At 38.3% G+C, this 21,624-nt stretch overlaps 1 protein-coding gene across 1 annotated transcript; it reads right to left on the bottom strand.

The window, feature by feature from the left end:
* Positions 1–13,354: 13,354 nt before the first annotated feature.
* LOC103208205 (olfactory receptor 5B2) lies at positions 13,355–14,299 on the bottom strand. Its single transcript, XM_007953883.1, has one exon. It carries the CDS (start codon positions 14,297–14,299, stop codon positions 13,355–13,357), a length of 945 nt encoding a protein of 314 aa, XP_007952074.1.
* Positions 14,300–21,624: the final 7,325 nt, after the last annotated feature.

The following is a 21,624-nucleotide window of genomic DNA, read 5'->3' as shown; positions in this document are numbered from 1 at the left end:
CCTCTTTTTCACCGACCCTCTACTTTACCAACCATGAACTCTCTCTAGCAATAGATCCCTCCTGATAATATGTCCAAAGTAAGCAAGACAAATTCTCCTCATCCTTGCTCCTAAGGACCATTCTGGCTGTGTTTCCTACGAGAAACATTTCTTCATTCTTTTGGCAGTCCATAGTACATTTCATATTCTGTGCCAACATCATGATTTGAATGTGCCGATTCTCCTTTGGTCTTTGTTATCATGGTCTAACTTTCATATGTGTGTGAGATGATTGGAAATACCATGGGTTGGGTCAGGTGCACCTTAGTCATCAATGTGACATCTTTGCTTCTTAACACTTTAAAGAGGTCTTTTGAAGCAGATTTGCTCAATGCAACATGTCAATTAGTGGTAGTGGTAGTGGTATTATAACATTCGGTATAATATTAGAATGCAATGATATCATTTATGTTGGTTTTGGAAAGTGGGTGCAGCATACATGGCTCTAACATGTGTGTGAGTGTTTCCATCTGGTAGCATCAGGCATCTATGTGTCTTTCCTCACATGCTGGATCCACTGAGATAGTCTATGGCCGCTAGTGTCCTCCATCATGTATAAGCACTATACCAGTATTTCTGTGTGAGCGATTCTTTGCTTTAATTTCTGCCTTGAAATCTGTATTTTAGCTTGGGTTGAAAAAGTCTCATTTTCTTCAATACATCCTTTCTCTCATTATTGTCATCCAATAGCTGAAGTACAAGATCAAAAATTGAAAGCTCATAGATTATGTGTGCATTTTGCCTGCATATCTGTTCTGCTTGTGAGCAGATATGTTTTCAAAATTTTTCTGTTTGACTCTCTTCCTGTGCAAGCACAATATTTTACATCTTTGATTTGAATTTGAAGTCTTTGGATATTCTCTGCTAATCACTATTCTCTATCATCTTCCTACGAATTCTTTAACAGCTTCACTTTATAAAGCTCTGATGTTTACCAGCCTTTGGTACACACACCACTTTAAGCATGCATTATGTTGAACAACCAATGACAATAAATGTATCTTTTCAATTAACTCTCACAATAACCTTAAAGTTTCTCTAGTGTTATTATTCCCATTTTACTATTAGATATTCAGGAAGTTACATTCTACTCTATACTTACATAGTGATTATGAGAAAGATTCAAGATTCAAGATTTAAACCCAGTTTTGAAGAAACAAAAGCCTGTGCTATTAGCCACCTCATTGTCAGCATTTGCAGATGTAATAATAAGAGTGAGATTATGGTGAAACACTTAATCCAATGAGAATCCTTCATTGCGTAAAGAAGCAAGAAGTTTCATTTCTCTCTCTCTCTCTCTCTCTTTAACAACTTCAATTCGAAGTCTTTATTTTTATTTGGAGGTCAACAATAATGAACAATATGAAATTACCATCTCCTCAAAGTATCATCTATTATATTTTTTGTTTTCTTCTCATCCTTTTTAGAAAGCAACATGTTTCATAAGCATCACTGAACTGCCTACCGATAGAAGTCTTGACACTTATAAACCAGCTTTACCATGTTGTTTTAGAAAAGCATTTAAAACATCTTGTTCTGGGATCAAATGGCTCATATTATATCAAACTTCCCTACTGCTTTGGCATGAATTATAATCGTCACTAAAATTATACATGAAATAATAATAATAATAATTATAACTCACCTTAATTCCTATGAAAAAGAGAAAGGAAATTCTGAATTGTGAGTTTGAAATCAGAAATCCATCCATGGAATAATGCATAAATACAAGTAGAGAATTTTTCTCTCAGGTACTGATCAAAAGATTCCAGTGCCTCTGAGGCAGAGAGCGATGGAGGAAAGAACACTAACACACAGCCATGAACCTGCGTTGAAGTCCTACATTAACCATGTGTTCTCTTTCTGCCCTTAGAGTCATCACTTACCTCCTCCTTATTTGTAAGATAAACATAAATAAATATGTTTCACACATAATACACAGAATTGCGGCTATGAAGAGGAAATGAGGAAAGGTCTATAAAACAACTCATAAAGAAGTTACTATTTTCAAGTCATTCAGTGTGATTTTTCTGTGGCAGTATTTCCCTGGATGTGGTTGAAAACTACTGCAAAACCTCAGTGTAGGGGAAGATTGGCACACGTGCTAATAACTGTTAGCATTGATTTGAATATATAATTACCAAAGGGGGTCTTCACAGTTGGGTCCCTTCCACTGATGTCACATGGAGTGATGCTGCAGTTTCAGAAGCTAATGCAAGGAAACCAGGAGGGAATTATCAAAACCTAGAGCTCTCAGCGGATGTCCCCTATGAGGGCATCTATATTGCCTCATCTTATTGTCCTGGGGAAAAAGCAATTATACTGCCTCTGGTGACCTGGCTGGCTAGGTTTAGTGTGCACAATTTTATGCATTACTTGTTGTTATTATAATTCATTTTCTAACTAAAGTATATTTTCCATATAGTTATATTCACAATTTATATCATATAATTTTGAGACTTTGGTCAAACAGCTATGATCTTATAACACTACAACAATCACAATACATAACAGTTTCATCACCTAAACAAATTTTCCAAGCTTCTTTGTGGTCAATCTCTTTTCCTGACCACTTCCCCTGGCAACCACTAAACTGTACTGTCTCCATTTAGTTTTTCATTCACAAGATTTTCATATAAGTTGAATCCTAGTGTACATAGCCTTCAACTCTGGTTTCTTTCACTCAGCATAATGCATTTGAGATCCATCCATTACCTGTATTAGTAGTAGAATCCATTTTATTGCTGCATTTTATTCTATTATTGGACACCACAGCTGTTCACTGTTTCTCTACCTGTGCAATATTTGTGTTGGTTTCAGTACAAATAAAGTCACATTAAACATTTGCCTAAAGTTCTTTTGTGTGTGAATATAGCTTTCATTTCATTTGATTGTCAAGAAGATGATATGAGTTTATACATACATTTCTGCCATAGAAACATTAAAAAAATAATAATAAGGAAAAAGTGTCACAGCAACTTTGTTAGAATTCTGCAAAACAGTAAGAGATTGACCCTAATCATGTGAAAACTGAGGAAATTGTGACTTAAGAGTAGCACACAAAATAAACGATATTACCCATAAAATCAGTGGCCTTCTTAAAAACCATCAGTATAAGATCAGGAGGTTAACAATCTTTAAAAAAAAATAAAGATGAGAAGATAATGGGACAGGAAAACTAGAATATTCCATTTGTGTTAGCTATTCTACATTCAGGAGCAAGTTTCAGAATCTCTTCTGACATCCATTTTAGTCTTTTCTTTCTTTATTGTGATTTTAGTGAACTTTTTCTTTCTTCATGTATGGTGTCCTTGATGTTGTCCCACAACTTGTGTGATCCTCAGTCATTAGTGTTCAATGAGTCAAATCTGTTCTTGAAATGGTCTTAATTCAGGTGGGATATGCTCAAGATTGTACCATTGCTCTCCTGGACTTATTTTAATTGTTGTCAGCTTCAAATTGAACTTGCATGTGAGCAATTGGTCTCTTCCAGTCAGTTCCTGGGCTCTTTCTGACTGATGATATTGAGCTTCCCTATCATCTCTTTCCACAGACGTAATTGACTTGATTCTACAAATCTCTTAAAGAGAAACAAAGGGGCAAAATCTTTAAGACCTTGGGTTAGGGGTATTTTTTCTTGGATGCAACACCAAAACTCAAGCAGCAGCAACAAAAAAATAAAACAACAACCAAAAAATAAAATAAATTGGCCCTCACCAAAATAAAAACATTTACCCTTCAAATGACACCATTACAAAGGTGAATACACAACTCAAGTATGGGAGAATAAATTTGCATATTGTATATTAATAACAAAAACTCCTATAAATGCATAATATGAAGACAAATAGCCCAATTATAATGGGGAAAGGATTTTAATATACATTTATTTTCCAAAGAAGATAAGTGAATAGCCAAAAGTGCATGGAGACAGTACAGTTGGGAAATGCAATCCCAAACCACTATGAATTACCACTTAACACTAACTGGGATGGCTAAAAAAAAAAACAGGCAATAACAGGTGTGGACAAGGACGTGGATGGTTACTGCTGGTAGGAATGTAACAGCCACTTTGGAAAATCGCTTGACAGATTTTCAATATATTCAACATAAAGTTATTTTATCACCCAGGTATCTAGGTATCCAACCAAGAGAAACAAAAACATATGGAAACACAAATATTTGTACATGGATGTTCGTAGACACATTGGCCAAATATTGGGTTGGATACACCTAAAAGTCTGTCAAATCAGGAATGAATAAGTATGATGAGGTATATCCACATAATTAAGCAACAAAAAGGAATAGAGTACTGGTACATGCAATAACACACACAAGTCTCAAAATTATTTTACTCAGTGGAAGTAATATGTTACAAGTGATCACATTATTACACAAGGCATGACTCTATTTATATGAAATTTCAAGACTAGGCAAATACATGCAGATAAAAAGATTCATGGTTGTCTAAGGCTGGAGGAGGAATGTTGAGGGTGGGCTTTGACTGAGTGTGTGATTTCTTTTTGAGATGATGGAATTGTTTAAAAAAATTAACTTACAGTGACTACTACACAGATTTTTAAATATACTGAAAACCAGAACATTGTTTCAAAAAATAAGCAGTTTTTTGAAAAAATGAACCTAGAAAAACAAGCAGGAAAGTGTATGAATTTCAATTTCATTATGCAAAGTGAAGAAAGCTGGACTTAAAGGGTTAAATACTGCATCATTCCATTTACATGACATTCTAGGAAAGCAAAACTTTACAGGGGTCAGCCAATCAGAGGTTGCCAAGAACTGTGGGGATGGGAGCAGTGGCCCCAAAAGAACATGAGTGAATTTTGGAGAGGATGGAACTGTTTTGTGTTTTGATTATTTGAGTGGTTACATGACTTTATAGTTTTATCCAAACTCCCAGAACTAAAAACTAAAAGGGTACATTCACTATAACTAACCTTCCTTCCGAGGAGCAGCTAATGGGTTTGAACCACCAGCCTTCCAGTTAGCAGTCAAATGCCTTAGGCACTATGCCACTAGAGAGCTCTTTAACTAAATTATATCTGGAAAAAATAAGAAGAAATGACAATATGTAATGCAAATGTCCTGTGTGCTCATTTATACTTGTGTGCTGCCTGTCCCCACAGGCAGTTGAATTGTTTCTTCCAAAGGTAATTGGCATGAAGAGTTGTGGATGCCCTCACTGACAGCTCCATGTCTCTAAAACTTCCTTCACACGCATTGGCCTCTGAAATCTCACACTGACTCCTCATGACCTTATTGTAATTTACTCAAATGAATGTCAAGAGTTCCTAACACACATGCAAGCCTTCCCCCCAAATGGAGGATTTGCTGTCAGTGTGTATCATAGAAAATGTTGCCAAAGCCTGCATTTAAAAACTGTTATAATCACATTTGATTTATTCACTTGTTATGCATGCATTTTCTCTACCACTTACCAATGAAAACATACATGTGAAACAGGGACACAGTTATACCATGAGTAGAGCATGCATGTACCTCACATGTGATATGTGCACATACACACAGGATTGGGAAATTTGTCAAAGAGCTTAACAGAGTATAGCTGATTATTAATAAAATATTAATAAAATGAATTTTAATTGATCCTTTCAGTATCAAAATATGCCTATTCTTACTGATTTCTTCAGTTGAAGAACTATTATAGTAAGACTCCAAAATGCATAAAAAAGTGATATATATTTTTAAGGGAAAGAATGTGATTTTTTGTTGGCATATTTTGATCGTATCTATGTATAGTTAGTAAGTTTCAGAGTCTCTTCTGACATTCATTTTGTCTTTCATTTGAAGAAATGAACCTAGGAAAACAAGCAGGGGAGTGCATGAATTTCAATTTCAGTATGCAAAGTGAAAAAGCAGGACTTAAAGGGTTAAATACTGTACCATTCCATTTACATGACATTCTAAGAAAGTAAAACTTTCTTTCATTTCCGTCTTTTTAATGAACCTATGGCTTTCTTCAGGTGCTCTAGTGGTGGAGTGGTTAAAGCATTTGACTGCTGACCAAAGATCTGTGGTTTGAATCCAAAAGCCACTCAGCAGGAGAAAGATGAGGCAGTCCATCTCAGTAAATACTTACAGCTCATCAGTAAATACTTACAGCCTATTGAGCAGTTCTGCTCTGTTCTAAAGGGTAATTATGAACCAGAATTGACTCAATGGAAGTGAATCTCATTATGGGTTTTGGTTTGCTTTCTTCATGTACAATCTCTTGATGTCATCTCAGGTCTCATCTGGTCTTCAGTCATTAGTGTTCAACAGTCAAATCTATTCTTGAGTTGGTCTCTAAATTGAGGTGAGATGACTCAAGGTCATATTTCAGCTCTTGTGAACGTGTTTTATTGAACTTACACATGAGCAATTGATGGTCCATTCCACAGTTCATCTCTAACCTTGTTCTGATTGATGGTATTGAGCTTCTCCATCACCTCTTTCCACAGACGCAGTCAATTTGATTCTTGTGTGTTCCATCTAGGGAGGTCCAAGTGTATAGACTCCTTTTATGTTATTGCAAAGGGTATTTGCAATTAATAAGTCTTTAGGCTTGCAAAATTCTGTCATGTGATCTCTGGCATTGTTTCTATCACCGAGGCCATATTTTCCAACCACCAATGCTTTTTCTTGGTTTCCAACTTTTTCATTCTTATCATCAGCAATTATCAGTGCATCTAGAGTGTATGTTTGTCAATTTCAGACTGCAGAACTTGGTAAAAATCTTCAATTTCTTTCATCTTTGGCTTTAGTAGTTGGTAGGTAAATTTGAATAATATTAATATTAATTGGATTTCTTTGTAGTCAAATGAATATTATCCTATTAGTTATTGATTTTTATTTAAAAAAAATTTATTTTAACTTGAGTCTTCCATCAATTCCTGGAGCCTTGCATTTTGCCAATTCCTTCAGTGCAGCTTAGTCTTCTTCCTTTGATAGCATTCATTCTTGGTCATATGTTACCTCCTCAAATGGTGCACATCAACCAGTTCTTTTGGGTACAGTGACTCTGTCTAGTCATCTTCTCTTGATGCTGTCTGCATCATTCAATATTTTGTCCATAGAATCCTTCAATATTGTAACTTGAGAATTGAATTTTTTCTTTAGCCTAAGAAATGCTGAGAATGGTCTTCTTTTTTGGTTTTCTAACTCCAGGTCATTGAACATTTCATTATAATACTTTATTTTGTCTTCTTGAGCTACTCTTTGAAATCTTCTGTTCAGCTCTTTTAGTTCAACATTTCTTCCATTCTATTTATCTACTTTCCCTTCAAGAACAAGTTTCAGAGCCTCTTCTGACATCCATTTTGGTCTTTTCTTCCTTCCTGTCTTTTCCATGATTATTTGCTTTCTTCATAATATGGTGTTCTTGATGTCATCCCACAACTTGTTTGGTCTTCAGTCATTGGTGTTCAATGCTTCAAATCTATTCTTCAGATGGTCTGTAAATTCAGGTGGGATATATTCAAGGTCATGTTTTGCTCTCGTGGACTTGTTTCAATTTTCTTCAGGTTCAATTTACACTTGCATATGATCAACTGAAGGTCATATTGACTATTCGTGAAAGGAGATGATGGAAAAGCTCAGTTTCATCAGTCAGAACAAAGCCAGGGGTCAAATGTGGAACAGATCATCAATCTACAAGACATCATATAAACAAATGTTTACTTGAGTAAAATGTGTTGTTGTGTTGTTAGGTGCCATCAAGTTGTGTCTGACTCATAGCGACCCTGTGCACAGCAGAACAAGACACCACCTGGTCCCACGCCAGCTCCATGATCCTTGCTATACTTTAGCCCATCATCGCAGCCACTGTGTCAATCCATCTCATTGAGAGCCTTCCCCTCTTTCGTCAACTCTCCACCTTACCAAGCATGACATCCTTATCCAGGGAATGATCCCTTCTGACATGATGAAAGTAGGTGAGACGCTTTAAAGGAGCATTACAACTGAACTTCCTCCAGAAAAGATCTGTTAATTCTTTTAGCAGTCCATGGTACTTTGAGCATTCTTCACCTGCATCACAGCTCAAAACCATCAGTTCTTCTTTGGTCTTCCTTGTTCATTGTCCAGCTCTCACATGCATATGAGGCAATTGAAAATATCATGGCTTGTGTCAGGTGCACCTTAGTCCTCAAGGAGACATCCTTCCTCCTCAGCACTTGAAAGAAGTCCCTTGCAGCCAACTTGCCCAGTGCTATAGGTCGTTTGGGAGCTCTGGTAGCATAGTGGCTAAAGCACTTGACTGCTAACCAGAAGGCTGGCGGTTCAAACCCACCAGCCACTCCTCGGAAGGAAGGTTGGGGAATCCTACTTCCGTAGTGATACTGCCTCAGAAACCCAAGGAGGGGTCGCTATGAGTCGGGGCCGACTCGACGGCACATAACAACAACAACAACAACATAGGTCGTCTAACATCCTCACTGCTGCTTCCATTGGCATCGACTGTAGAACCAAGCAATGTGAAGTCTTTGACAACTTCAGTCTTTTCTCTATTTATCGTGATGCTGTTTATAGGTCCAGTTGTGGGGATTTTTATTTTCTTTATTTTGAGATGTAATCCATACTGTAGACTGTATTCTTAATCTTCATCAGTAAGTGCCTCAAGTCATCCTCACTTTCAGCAAGCAAATCTGTGTTGTCAGTGTATTGCAGGTTGTTAATGATTCTTCTTCCAATCTTGATGACACGCTCTTCTTCATATAGTCCAGCTTCTCGGATTATTTGCTTGGCATACAGATTGAATAAGTATGGTGAAAGGATACAACTCTGAAGCATTCCCTTCTTGATTTTAAACATGCAATGTCCCCTTGTTCTGTTCGAACAGTAGCCTCCTGGTCCATGTACAGGTTCCTCATGAGCACAATCAAGTGTTCTGGCATTCCCATTTTTCTCAATGTCATTCACAATTTGTTATGATTTACACAATCAAGTGTCTTTGCGTAGTCAATAAAACACAAGTAAACATATTTTTGGTATTCTTTGGTTTTAGCCAGGATCCATCTGACAGCAGCTATTGAGTAAAATACTTGGGGTTAGTTTAAAATATATTAATCCTTTCATAAAAACTAATTAAGTATTTTGATACACAATCAACACATATGAAGCAGCAGTCAAGATATCAAATGACATATTGCATTTGGCAAATCTGTTGCAAAAGACCTCTTTAAGGTATTAAAAAACAAAAATGTCACTTTAAGGCCTGACTCAAGCTATGATATTTTCAATTGCCTTACATGCATGGGAAGGTAGACAATGAACAAGGAAGTTGGCAGAATTGATGTACTTGAAGTATGGTGTGGGTGAAGAACATTAAATATACCATGGACTGCCAGAAGGATGAAAAAAATCTATCTTGGAAGAAATTTCAGCCAGAACGCCACTTAGAAGTGTGGATGATGAGACATCATTTCATGTACTTTGGACATATTATCAGGATATCAAATACCTGGAAAAGAATATCATGCTTCGTAAAGAAAAGGGTCAGCAAAAAAGAGGAAGAGACTCAGCAAGATGGAGTGACACAGTGGTGGTAAGAATAGGCTCAAACATAGCAACAATTGTGAGGATGGCACAAGATTGGGCATTGTTTTATTGTACATGGGGTTGGGACAAGTTGAGACTAACTTGACAGCACCTAACAAGAATAACTCCTCAAAACTGTCAAGTTCATCAAAAACAGGGAAAGACTGTGAAACTCAAATACCAGAAGAGATAAGGAGATGTGACAACTAAATGCAAGAAGAGAAATAATGTTAGTGGAAAATATATGAAATTTGAACAATGGCTGAAGTTAAGATAATAAAAATGAACCTATGTTGTTTTTTTTAGTTTTGACAAATACACTATGGTAATATAAGATTCGAAATAGCATGAGGGTTGTTTCTTGTAGCCATTATAACAAATTACCACAAACTTTGTGGCCTAAAACAGCAGACATGTATTGTCTCACAGATTTGGAGGCCAGAAATCTGTATTGAGTTTCATTGGGCCAAAATCAGTGTCTTGATAGGGGAATGCTCCCTCTGGTGTTCCGGGGGAGAATCTATTCCTTCCCTCTCCAGATTCCAATGATGGCCAGCATTACTCGGCCTATGGTGCATCACTTCAGTCTTGTTTTTATGGTCACCTTGTTTTGTATTCCTCATTCTCTGGAAAAACCTCCCTCTCACCTCTTCTTATAAGGATATATGCAATTTCATTTCAGGGCCCACCCGGATGCACCAGGATAATCTCCCCATCTCAAAATCCTTAATTTAAGTATATCTTCCATGTTCCTCTTTCTCCATATATGGCAACATTCAGAGATTCCAGGGGTTAGGCTATGGATAGATTTGGGGGAACCATTATTCAACCTACCACAGAGTTATATGGAAACACTCTGAACAATCTTTGAAAGCTTTCTGTAAGTCTAAAACAATTCTAAAGGGAAATAGTTATTTGAAATAATAATTAAAATGGTTCTGACAGAAGAAACGCCACCATCAAAGACAGATGCGAGTCTATGTGTTATGCCATACTGTCCCAAATTATCAGTATGACTCTGTTAGTCATTTAAGCACAATCTCACAGGTCATGAGATATTGAAGGCTTTATTCATCTAGAGACCAATTTAAAAAAAAAAAAAAAAAGACATGGCTGCATGTTTCCATGGGTAGTTTTAGTATATAATTGAGTTCCCTGAGAATCAAAATTAAATACGTAGGGACTGTGTATTATAATAGCACATTGAATATATGTCATCTTTATTACTGACAGATATTTGTCATGTTTATATCTTATATGGACATTTAAAATCATTTAAGTTAATTGTATAATCAGTATATAGGAAGTAATTTTCCAAATTAAACCAGATATTAACATTTGGGGAGCTCTGGTGGTGTAGTGCCTAAGGCATTTGACTGCTAACCAGAAAGAAGGCTGGGGTTTCAAACCCACGAGCCACTCCTTGGAAGGAAGACTGGGCAATTTACCTCCATAGTGATACTGCCTCGGAAACCCAAGGAGAGGTTGCTATGAGTCATATCCAACTTGATGGCAGTGCGTTTTTTTTTTTTAATTAAAATTTTAAATTATCACATTTTACTGTCTTTATGGTTTGTTGAAAGTAAGGAGCTCTGGTGGCACAGTGCCTAAGGCATTTGGCTGCTAACCAGAGGTTGGCAGTTCAAACCCCTCAGAAGCTCTGCAGAAGAAAGATAGGGCAATCACCTTCTGTAAAGATTTGCCATCTCAGAAACCAGTAGGGGTCACTATGAGTTGGAATCAACTTGACAGCAGTGAGTTTGAGAAATGGTCTTTATTTGCCACCTAATAAGATAAATTTCTAACTAAAAATTATTAAATGACTGATCCATTTGATAATACGATTTTTCTGAAAAACACTGTGTCCAAATGTTGGGAGTACAAGCAGTGCGTTAGGAGCCATGGTGGTGCAACTGTTAAGTGCTCAACTGCTAACCGGAGGGTTGGTGGTTCACATCACTTAGTGGCTCCCTGGGAGGAAGATCTGGTGATCTGCTCCCACAAAGATTACCAACCAGAAGACCCTGTGGGGTAGTTCCACCCTGTCACATGTGGGTCACATGTGCGTCACTATGAGTCATAACTGACAACAGCACCCAACAACAACAAGCACTGAGAGAGAATATAGATTGAAATGTCTCCCCAGAGCAGAAAATTACCCATGACCCTGGAAATAATTGAAAAATGTATGTAGAAAGTACATTATGTGTAATGTACTGTATTATAAGTGGTTCAAAGACTCAGCATTTTATAACAGTCAGACTTAAAGCTTAACTCATTTATTCATTCATTTAACAAATTTTTATGGAGAACAGACTCTATACCAGATACTTGTTTAGGTACTAAGGATCATGTTGAGAAAAAAGAAAACAAAACATAAAGCCACTGTTTTCATGGAGTTCACATTGTAGTTGGAGAAGATAGATATTAAAAGAGCATGAACACATAAACATATCATAGGAGAGTGTTGATAAGGACTATGAAGAAGAATTCAGGGTGAGAGGACAGTGCACCTGGGAAGGGGAGAGTGGTGGCTTTATAAAGATGGTCAAGGAACATCTCTATTACAGGGCAACATTTAGGCAGAGACCTGAAGGGAGTGAAGGAACACTTCAGTCCAAGGGAGCAGCAAGTACAAAACTCCTGAGACAGAATCATGCTTAGAGATGTCAAGGAATAACAAGGAAATCAGTGTGAATGAAGTGGGGTGAAAGACTGAGGAAGTGCCGGGAGATAATGTAACTTAGCTAAATTATGAATGAATGAGCAGCATTAATCATTTCAAAGTATTTGCAGACAGAAAGATGTACAACACTATTAATATTCTCAGTGCATCTGTAAACAGTGTGAAAAGTTGATGGTATTGTTTCTAGGTGCTGTCAAGTCAATTTTGAATCATGGTAACCCCACATGTCAGAGTAAAACTGGCCTGTGGGGTTAGGCTGTGATCCTTATAGGAGCAGATTGACAGCTGTTTCTCCCACAGAGCCTCTGGGTGTGTTCAAACCATCAAACCTTAGGTAAGCAGCCCAGTGCCTAACCATTGCACCACCAGGACTCCTTGAAAAGTTGGAAGTCACATACAAATAAATAGTAATGTGTTTTTCCCCTTAACATGGTTATTTTATCCTTTTGAGAACTGTGGTATGAACAAATAGAGTCAGTCAAGACAGAAATATTAATTTTTTTCCAATGTGATACTTATGTATCTCTCAATAAAAAGTATTCCAACAAAAAAAAAGTACATTGAAAAGTATGTCACTTTTACTCAATGAGGACTCTTAGAAGTTATCCACATGAAGGAATAAATAAGACATAAATTAACATTCTAATACCAAATTTATTTATTTTATATTACTTTTATAAAAACTGGTCACATTCCATTTACCTTTGACAAATGTCTCACTCCCATGTGGCCATATGGGGCACATACATGCTCATCTGCATCAACTTGTTTGTGTTTCTGTTTTACATGCATGTTTGCATTGGCATGTGATAGAAAAAAGTGCATGTGGAACAGTGATAAAATCAAATGTCATTAATAAGATTTTTGAATAACAGGACTTCTTAAGCTTCCCCTGAGCCATTCTCACTCAGGTTTTACATTTCTGGGCAAAACATTTTCTTTTTTCTAGAAAATAGGCATTTGAAGAGGGAAAGGTGTCACCTCAGGAAGTTAAGTGCAGTGTGAGCCATAAAATGTGAATCATTGCATCGAGATCAGAGATGAATGAAACTAGGTCATGTCGATCCCACACCACTAAGATCTCAATCCTAGAGTCAATTTTGCCTTCTCCATAACCTTCTTGCATGCATTCTTGGCCTCCTTGTTCCTCAGGCTGTAGACCACAGGGTTCAGCATGGGGATGATGATGGCATAGAACACCGATGCCATTTGATCTGTGTCCATGGAATGACTAGAGCTGGGCTGTAGGTACATGAAGATGACTGTTCCGTAGAAGATGGAGACTGCAGTGAGGTGGGTAGCACAGGTGGACAAAGCTTTTTGGTGTCCCTGAGCTGAGTGCATCTTCAAGATGGTGATAAATATTAACAGATAGGAAATCAAGATAACCACAAGAGCAAAAAAGACATTGAAGGTTGACATGAAAACAAGAACCATCTCACTAATGTGTTTATCAGAGCAAGAGAGAGCCATGACTGCTGGAACATCACAGAAAAAGTGCTGGATCATATTGGACCTGCATAATGAGAAACTGAATATGTCCCCAACATGGAAGCAGCCATTCAGGAAACCATAGACATAGGAGCCCATGGCCAGACGTGTATATACACTGGTCGTCATGGTGGCTGTGTAATGTAAGGGCTTACACACTGCTGCATAGCGGTCATAGGCCATTGTAGCCAACAGGAAGTTTTCTACGGTGGCAAAGGACACAAAAAAGAACATTTGAGCAGCACACGCATTGTAGGAGATGACATTGTCTCTTATAAGGAACCCAGCCATGACCTTAGGAGTAACAGCTGAGGAGTAACCTAAGTCCACCAGAGAGAGGTTGCTGAGGAAAAAATACATGGGAGTGTGGAGACGAGAGTCCAAGAGAATCAACCCAATCATCCCCAGGTTCCCAAGCAGAGTGATGAGGTAAATAAGGGTGAACAAGATAAAGAGTGGGGTCTGCAGTTCTGGAGCATGCATTAGACCCACCAGGATGAACTCAGTCACCACTGTACTGTTCCCCATGGGATCCGTGGCAGGCACTGCAGTGGTGAGAAATAAAGGAACAGTTGGTAAAAAGAAAAGATACTTCACTGAAATTAAAGCATACAAGCACTCCATTGTTACCTTATTCCATTATGACCATAGTTTGTTCTTCACTATTCTCTGATCTAAAACATGAACTTGACCAAAATAAATTGGTGCATAAATTATCCATATGATGATAGACTGTGAGCAAGAAGATTCCTCACAAATAGTATGGCCAGCTTCCCACTTTAGTAAAATAAACTGAGGTGCAGAAGAAGTTATAACTTGTCCCAAGTCACGTATTTTCAATAAATACATGGCCCAAATCAGATCACCTGAGTCTATTAACAGCCTGTCTAGTGCTCACATTTCAGGTAGTACTCCACGAGATTTTTTTTATCAATTTACTTATATAATGCTTTGTTGTTGTTATGTGCCGTCGAGTCGGCCCCGACTCATAGCGACCCCTCCTTGGGTTTCCGAGGCAGTGTCACTACGGAAGTAGATTGCCCAACCTTCCTTCAGAGGAGTGGCTGGTGGGTTTGAACCGCCAGCCTTCTGGTTAGCAGGCAAGTGCTTTAGGCACTACACTGCCAGAGCTCCTATATAATGCTTAACAGGTTTATATATTTTTAATCCCCTCAACAAACCTACGAAAGGATGATTATTTTGTGCAAATTTACATGAATGTCATTGGAGCTGAGCTTTGGACCCAGGCAGAGTGGTTACCATGACCCATGCTCTTAACTGAAATTTAATTCATTTTAATTTAACTCATTTCACATTCACTCATTGTGTATATTACCAAGCTTCATGTCTGGGGTAGCTCAGTGACGTAACTTGATATATATGTACAGGAGATGCAGTGGGATGACCGGAGCATGGACCACCAGCAAAGAGTTTCTGAAGAGGTTTGGCATTGCGTGTTAAGAGCTTGGACTCTGGAAAGAGCTACATATGCATGCAAATAGCAGCCCCAGCATTTAGTACCTGGGGGGCATTGGTTCTAAAGTAACCTCTTTGCACTTCACTTTCTCCACCCATAAAAGGAAGATGGGACTTTTCTTTTTTTTTCTTTTTTCTTTTATTGTGATTTGGGTGAAGATTTATAGAGCAAATTCACTTTCCATACAGCAGTTCACATACACTTTGTCTCATGTCATTGACCACAGTTTACCACAGTGCAACAGCTCCCCTCCCGCTTCCTCCCCATAGTTACCTCTTCCCTGTGTCCATCCTTCCATGTGCTCCTGCCCCCTGAGTTGTCTCCCTGTGCATAAACAGCCCTTCTTTCTCCCATGATTGTTCTCTCCAGGGAGTGTATCTATCTGAGGTAACTGTTCAACTCATATGCCTGTCTTTTGTTTGGCTGGAAGCCACAGGTGTTGGTTCAATTCCAGACCTGATGGGCAGCTAGGGGCCATAGTCTCAGTGGTTCCACCAGGCTCTATCAGACCAGCAAACCTGGTCCCACAAACCTAAGGTGGGACTTTTCAAAAGAGATTTCTGTGAGTGTTAAATGAGATCATGCACAAAAACATGGAGCGCAGTGTGGGCGCTCAGTCAGCACAGTCCTGATGGGCACTTGCTATAAAATTATTATTGGGATGGAGTGATGATCGCCATCTCGGTTGAGGAAAGGTGGACGGCAACATGCAGGGGTCACATTGTGGGTGAGTTACAAGTCTAATAGCCTTATTCTTCAATTTGCCTTTCCTCACATGTGAGGTCCACTTGGACCATTCTGGTACCTTCCAGTGTTCTGCATTCCATGCAGCCATTCCACATTAGAAACTGGGCACCATCCATCAGTCTCTCTTTTGATTAAACTTTCTTTCAGATCCATATTTGAGTGTGTTTCCTTATCTAAAACTACTTCCTTCTCTCATCCCTTAGCTGGATCACAGATATCCAGGATTAAAAATTCATGGGTCAGGTGTTTGATTCTAGCCTGCAGATCTATTTTGGTGGTAAGCTCCCTGTTGTTTTGTTTTGTTTGAATTTGAATTTGAAGTCTTTGGAAGGACAGTCATTTTCTGGTAACCACCATTCTCTATAATCTTCCTCTGGCCTTCTAGTCATTTCACAGGTTCACTTTATATTTTTAGTCCCTAAAGTCAGGAGTTCTGGTAGCATAGTGCCTAAGGCACTTGACTGCTAACCACAAATCCACCAGCCACTTCTCGGAAGGAAGGTTGGGCAATCTACTTCCGTAGTGATACTGCCTCAGAAACCCAAGGAGGGGTCACTAGGAGTCGGGGTCGACTTGATGGCACATAACAGCAACAACAACAAAGTCATTTGTGTAAGCCAACTTCTGACCACCTAATAACAGAACCTGTAGTTTTCATAAAGAGCCCTGCTAGCACAATGGTTAAGCTCTGGATTACTAATCAGTAGGTTAATGATGCAAACCCACCAGCCTCTCTGCAGGAAAAAGATGTGACAGTCTGCTTCCTAACAGCTCCATAGGAGACAGACTTGGAGATCTGCTTCCATAAAGATTACAGCCCAGTAAACCCAATAGGGCAGTTCTACTTTGTCACATAGAGTGTCTATGACTCAAAAACAAACTTGAGGTCACCTAACAACGTGATTTCTCTAGCATATACTGTGTTCTAGCACACAGTATATGCTATAGAAAGGAGATTATACAAAGAGATTTGGAGACATAATGGTTAAGTACTCAGTTACTAACCCAAAGCTTGGCTGCTTGAACCCACTAGTGGCTTCATGAGAGAAAAGACCTGGCAATGTGCTCACATAAGAATTACAGCCTGGCAAACCTGGTAGGGAACTTCTACTTTATCATTTAGGGTCACTCTGAGTCAAAATCGACTCAACAGCACACAACAGCCAGAGGATTATTAAGAAAAATATTATAGATACAGCTCTATCTCACTTAATCTTCATTAAAATGTTATAAGCACTATCATGGATATATTACAGATAAGAAAACAGAATTTGAAAAGTTAGGTTATTTCCTAAAGTTAGATATCTAACATGAAGTAGATTCAAGATTCAAACCAAGTTCTGATGGATTTCACAAACTGTGCCCTAAACTTTGGCACTGTCAACTCTCCTAGGTGTGTTAGAAGTAATTATAGAAGCAACAGATCTTCTGGAGGTAACTATAGTGATGACATTACAGACTAAAGAGTATTAAAATGAAGTATACATCTAACTGATTTCATGATTATTCTTCTGGAGTCTAAATAACTATCAATTCAAGCTGCTCACACTACGACAGGTCAACAGAGGGTAAACAAAATGAAATCACCACTAAATCCATCAGAGCAACATCTGTCTTATGTTCTTGCCCATCCTTCTTAGGAAAGTAGCCTGATGTTTCGTAAGTATCACTGAAATGTCTACCGAGGGAACTATTTTGTCATTGAGACTCTAGCCCAACAGAATGAATCAATAAAATGATCATGACATCCTGTTCTGAGCTTGACTAATAGTAGACTAGCTTCCCTACTGTTTTGTATCTATTGATTACCCTTCTCACTGAAAACACACGTAGGAATATAGAAGCTTACCTTACTGCTTGAAAAAAGGTATTGGCAATCCTGGCTGTTGAGTCTTAGAGCCAAAACTCTCCCAGAGAAGAAGATAAAGATCCTATTGGAGAAGCTCTCTCTGGGATACTGATAAAAAGTGTCCTTGGAATTATCACTTACTCTATGCCAAGGTCAGTTTTTCTCAATTTGTGAAATAGACATGATATTTTTAGCACTTCCACATACTTTACAGAATTGTGGTTGTGAAGAGGAAATGAGAGAAGATCTATAAAACGACTCAGCAAGGGATTATCATTTTAACAGAATTCAATGTCATTTTTATATCAAGGTGTATCCCCTGGCCGTGGCTCACCGCAAACCCTCAGTTAGGGGGATGGCAGGCTTGTGTACTTGTCACAACTCTCCGTGTTCAGAAGAGTAAAGAAATGACCGAAGGGGCTCTGCACACCACCCAGCCCCTCAACAATGTTACCAAACAGGATCCTGTTGACATTTCAGAAGCTAATTAATGAGAATGAGCAGGGCATTTTAGAGATCAGGAGATCTCAAGGGAACAGATCCCCTGTGAGGACAACCACAGATCTTTCTACCACTTCCCTAGGGAAGAGGCCATAAAATTGCCTGGGGAAACCCAGCTTGGTTTGTTGATAGAACACATAGCTATATTTACATTATTTGTTGTCATTTTTTCAATTTCAAAATGTTCTGATGAAAGTATAGTTTATATACAGTAAAATCCACACATTTTAGTGTATAGTTCTGAGAGTTTGAACAAATGCATATAATCACGTAAGCACCACCACAATCGAGATAGAGAACAGTCAGTCCATCAGCACCCAAAATTCACCCGTGTTCATTTGTAATTAAACCCTCATGGCACTCTTGAATCCTGGCAAGTACTAATTTGTTTCCTATTAGTATGACTTTTCTTTTGTGAGAATGTCACAGAAACAGAACAATACAGTATGTAGACTTTCGAATCTGGCTTTTTTCACATAGTTTGAAGACAATTCTTAAACTTCCTAAGTTCATTTTTTCCCTCTGTTGCTGTTAGATGCCATGAGTCAGTAGAACTTCTCTATCATCATTATAAATGGAGAAAAGATTGAAGTTGTCAGGGGTTTTATTTTATGTTATTGGGTCCACAATCAATGCTCATGGAACCAGCAGTCAAGAAATCAGACATCATATTGGACTGGGCAAATCTGCTGCAAAAGACCTGTTTAAAGTAAAGTGTTAAAGAGCAAAGATCCCAATTTGAAGACTAAGGTGCACCTAATCCAAGACAATTTTCAATAACCTCATATGCATGTGAAAGCTGGACAATGAATACGGAAGATCAAAGAAGAATTGATGCATTTGAATTGTGGTGTTGGAGAAGAAAACTGAAAATACCATGGGCTGTGAGAAGAACAAACAATCTGTCCTGGAAGAAGTGCAGCTGAAATGTTCCTTAGAAGTGAGAACAGCCAGATTTGTCATCGGCTTTGGTCATGTTGTCAGAAGGGACCGATCCCTGGAGAAAGATATCATGCTTAGTAAGTAGAGAGTCAGCAAGAAGGGGAAGACTGTCAATGAGATGGATTGACATAATGCCTACAACGATGTGCTCAGGCTTAATAAAGACTGTGAGGATGGCACCGGACTGGGCATTGTTTCGTTTTGTTATGTATAGGAATCAACTTGATGATGACTAACAACAACAAGAAACCTTGGTGGCACGGTGGTTAATCACTTGGTTGCTAACGGAGAGGTAAGTAGTTCAAACCCATCAGCCTCTCTGCAGGAGAAAGATGTTGCAGTCTGCTTCTGTAATGATAGGAAATTCTATGGGGCAGTTTTGCTCTGTCCTGTAGAGTTGCTGAGTCAGAATTCAACTCAACGGCAATGGGCTTTTTGTTTGTTTGAAACAACAACATGAGTGTTGAGAATCATTGGAGTTAATCAGACAACCAGTGTATATGAAGTGATTTTCCAAATTAATTCAGATATTAAACTTTTAAATAATTTCATACTTCATGACTTTTTTTCATATTATTGGTGAAATTTTACATAGTAAATTAATGCAAACGCACTGCTGTTGAGTCGGATCCGACTCATAGCTACCCCTCCTTGGGTTTCTGAGGCGGTATCACTGCGGAAGTAGATTACCCAAATTTCCTTCCGAGGAGTGGCTGGTGGGTTTGAACTGCCAGCCTTCTGGGCAGCAAATGCCTTAGGCACTACACAGCCAGAGCTCCCCACACAGTAAATTAGGTTTCCCTTTAACAGTTTCTATACATACTATTCAACATCATTGGTTACCTTTTGCACAATGTCAGAATTCTCATTATTTCCATTCTGGTTCTGTTCCCATTACTCTAGTTTCCCTGACTGCCCTCTTCTCATCGTTGCTTCAGGGTAAATATCAACCATTTGGACTCATATATATAATTCTTTGAAAGGAGCAGAGCCCTCACAGGTGACATTGTTTATTTATGAGGCAATTTAGTATTTGGCTGAAGAGACCTCCAGGAGTGGGTTCAGATCCAAATTTAAAGGGTGTCTCAGGGCAATAGTCTCAGAGGATCGTCAAGTTCTACCAGTTAGTCCAGAAGGTCTGGACTTTTTTAGGAATTTGAGATTTGTTCTACATTTTTACCAGGACCATCCGTTTTGTCATGATCAAAATGGTTTTTAGTGGTAGCCAGTCGCCATCCTGTTCTTCTAGTCTCAGGACACATGACACGGAGGTTCTATGAGTCGTACAGTCTTTCATTTCTTCTTAGTCTTTCATTTCCATCTTTCTCTTTTGCTCCAGACAAGTACAGGCCTATAGTTGTATCTTTGACACTGCTTGCAAGCTTTTAAGACTACTAGACACTATTCATCAGACTAGGATGTAGAACAATTTCATGACGTTTTATGATTTACTAAATACAATTTATTAAATGTGTTACTAACTACTTAATGAGATATTGTTCAAAGGAATGGTATAACTTCCAGAGAATTATTGTACCCATTTAGGAATTATAAGCACCGAGAAAGAATCTAGATAAAAATATTATTTCAGCAAAGCAGGAAGTTAGCTGTGCTTCTTGAAATGCTCTAAAATTCTATCTGGAAGCTTTATTTTATGGATGATACATGATAATTACAGGTGGTTCAAAGCTTGAACTAAAAGCTTTATCCATCCATGCATTCATTCAATAAACAAATATTCATTGAAGCCTTCTATAATCCAGGAAAGGAGCCCTAGTGGCACAATGGTTAAGTGCTTGACTGCTAACCCAAAAGCTAGTAGTTTAACTCCACCCAGTGGCTCTGCAGGGGAAAGACCTGGTGGTGTACTTCAGTAAGATTACAGCCAAGAAAACCCTATGGGATTTCTAATTGTTTAAAATCAACTCAACAGCACCTAACAACACGATCCAGGAATTCATTTAGGGACTTGGATAGAGTTGTGGACAAAGCAAATGAAGCCACTGCTCTTGTGGAATTTACATTCTAGTTGGGGAACATATAGATGATAAAGGATTGAACAAACAAACATACAATATATAGGTGTTGATAAGGACTATAAAGAATAAAGCAGGATGAGGGGACAATGTCCATGGGGGTTGCTCTTTTATCAAAACGGTCTATGATATGGTAAAATTTAAGCATAGACTTGAAGGGAATGAGAAAACATTCTAGGCAGAAGGAACAGCAAAGATAAAGGCCCTCAGCCACGCTTGGATTTGCAAAGAATAAGAAGGAAATTGATGTGAACAAAGAAGTGTGAATGAGAGGGAGAGTGATAAGAGAAGATGTTGTTGT

The sequence above is a fragment of the Orycteropus afer genome, unplaced genomic scaffold, assembly GCF_000298275.1.
Source record: "Orycteropus afer afer isolate SDZICR_OR568_19922 unplaced genomic scaffold, OryAfe1.0 scaffold00419, whole genome shotgun sequence".
NCBI lineage: Eukaryota > Metazoa > Chordata > Mammalia > Tubulidentata > Orycteropodidae > Orycteropus > Orycteropus afer.
The sequence above is the reverse complement of the archived record's forward strand: the minus strand, read 5'-3'. Positions and strand labels throughout refer to the sequence as shown.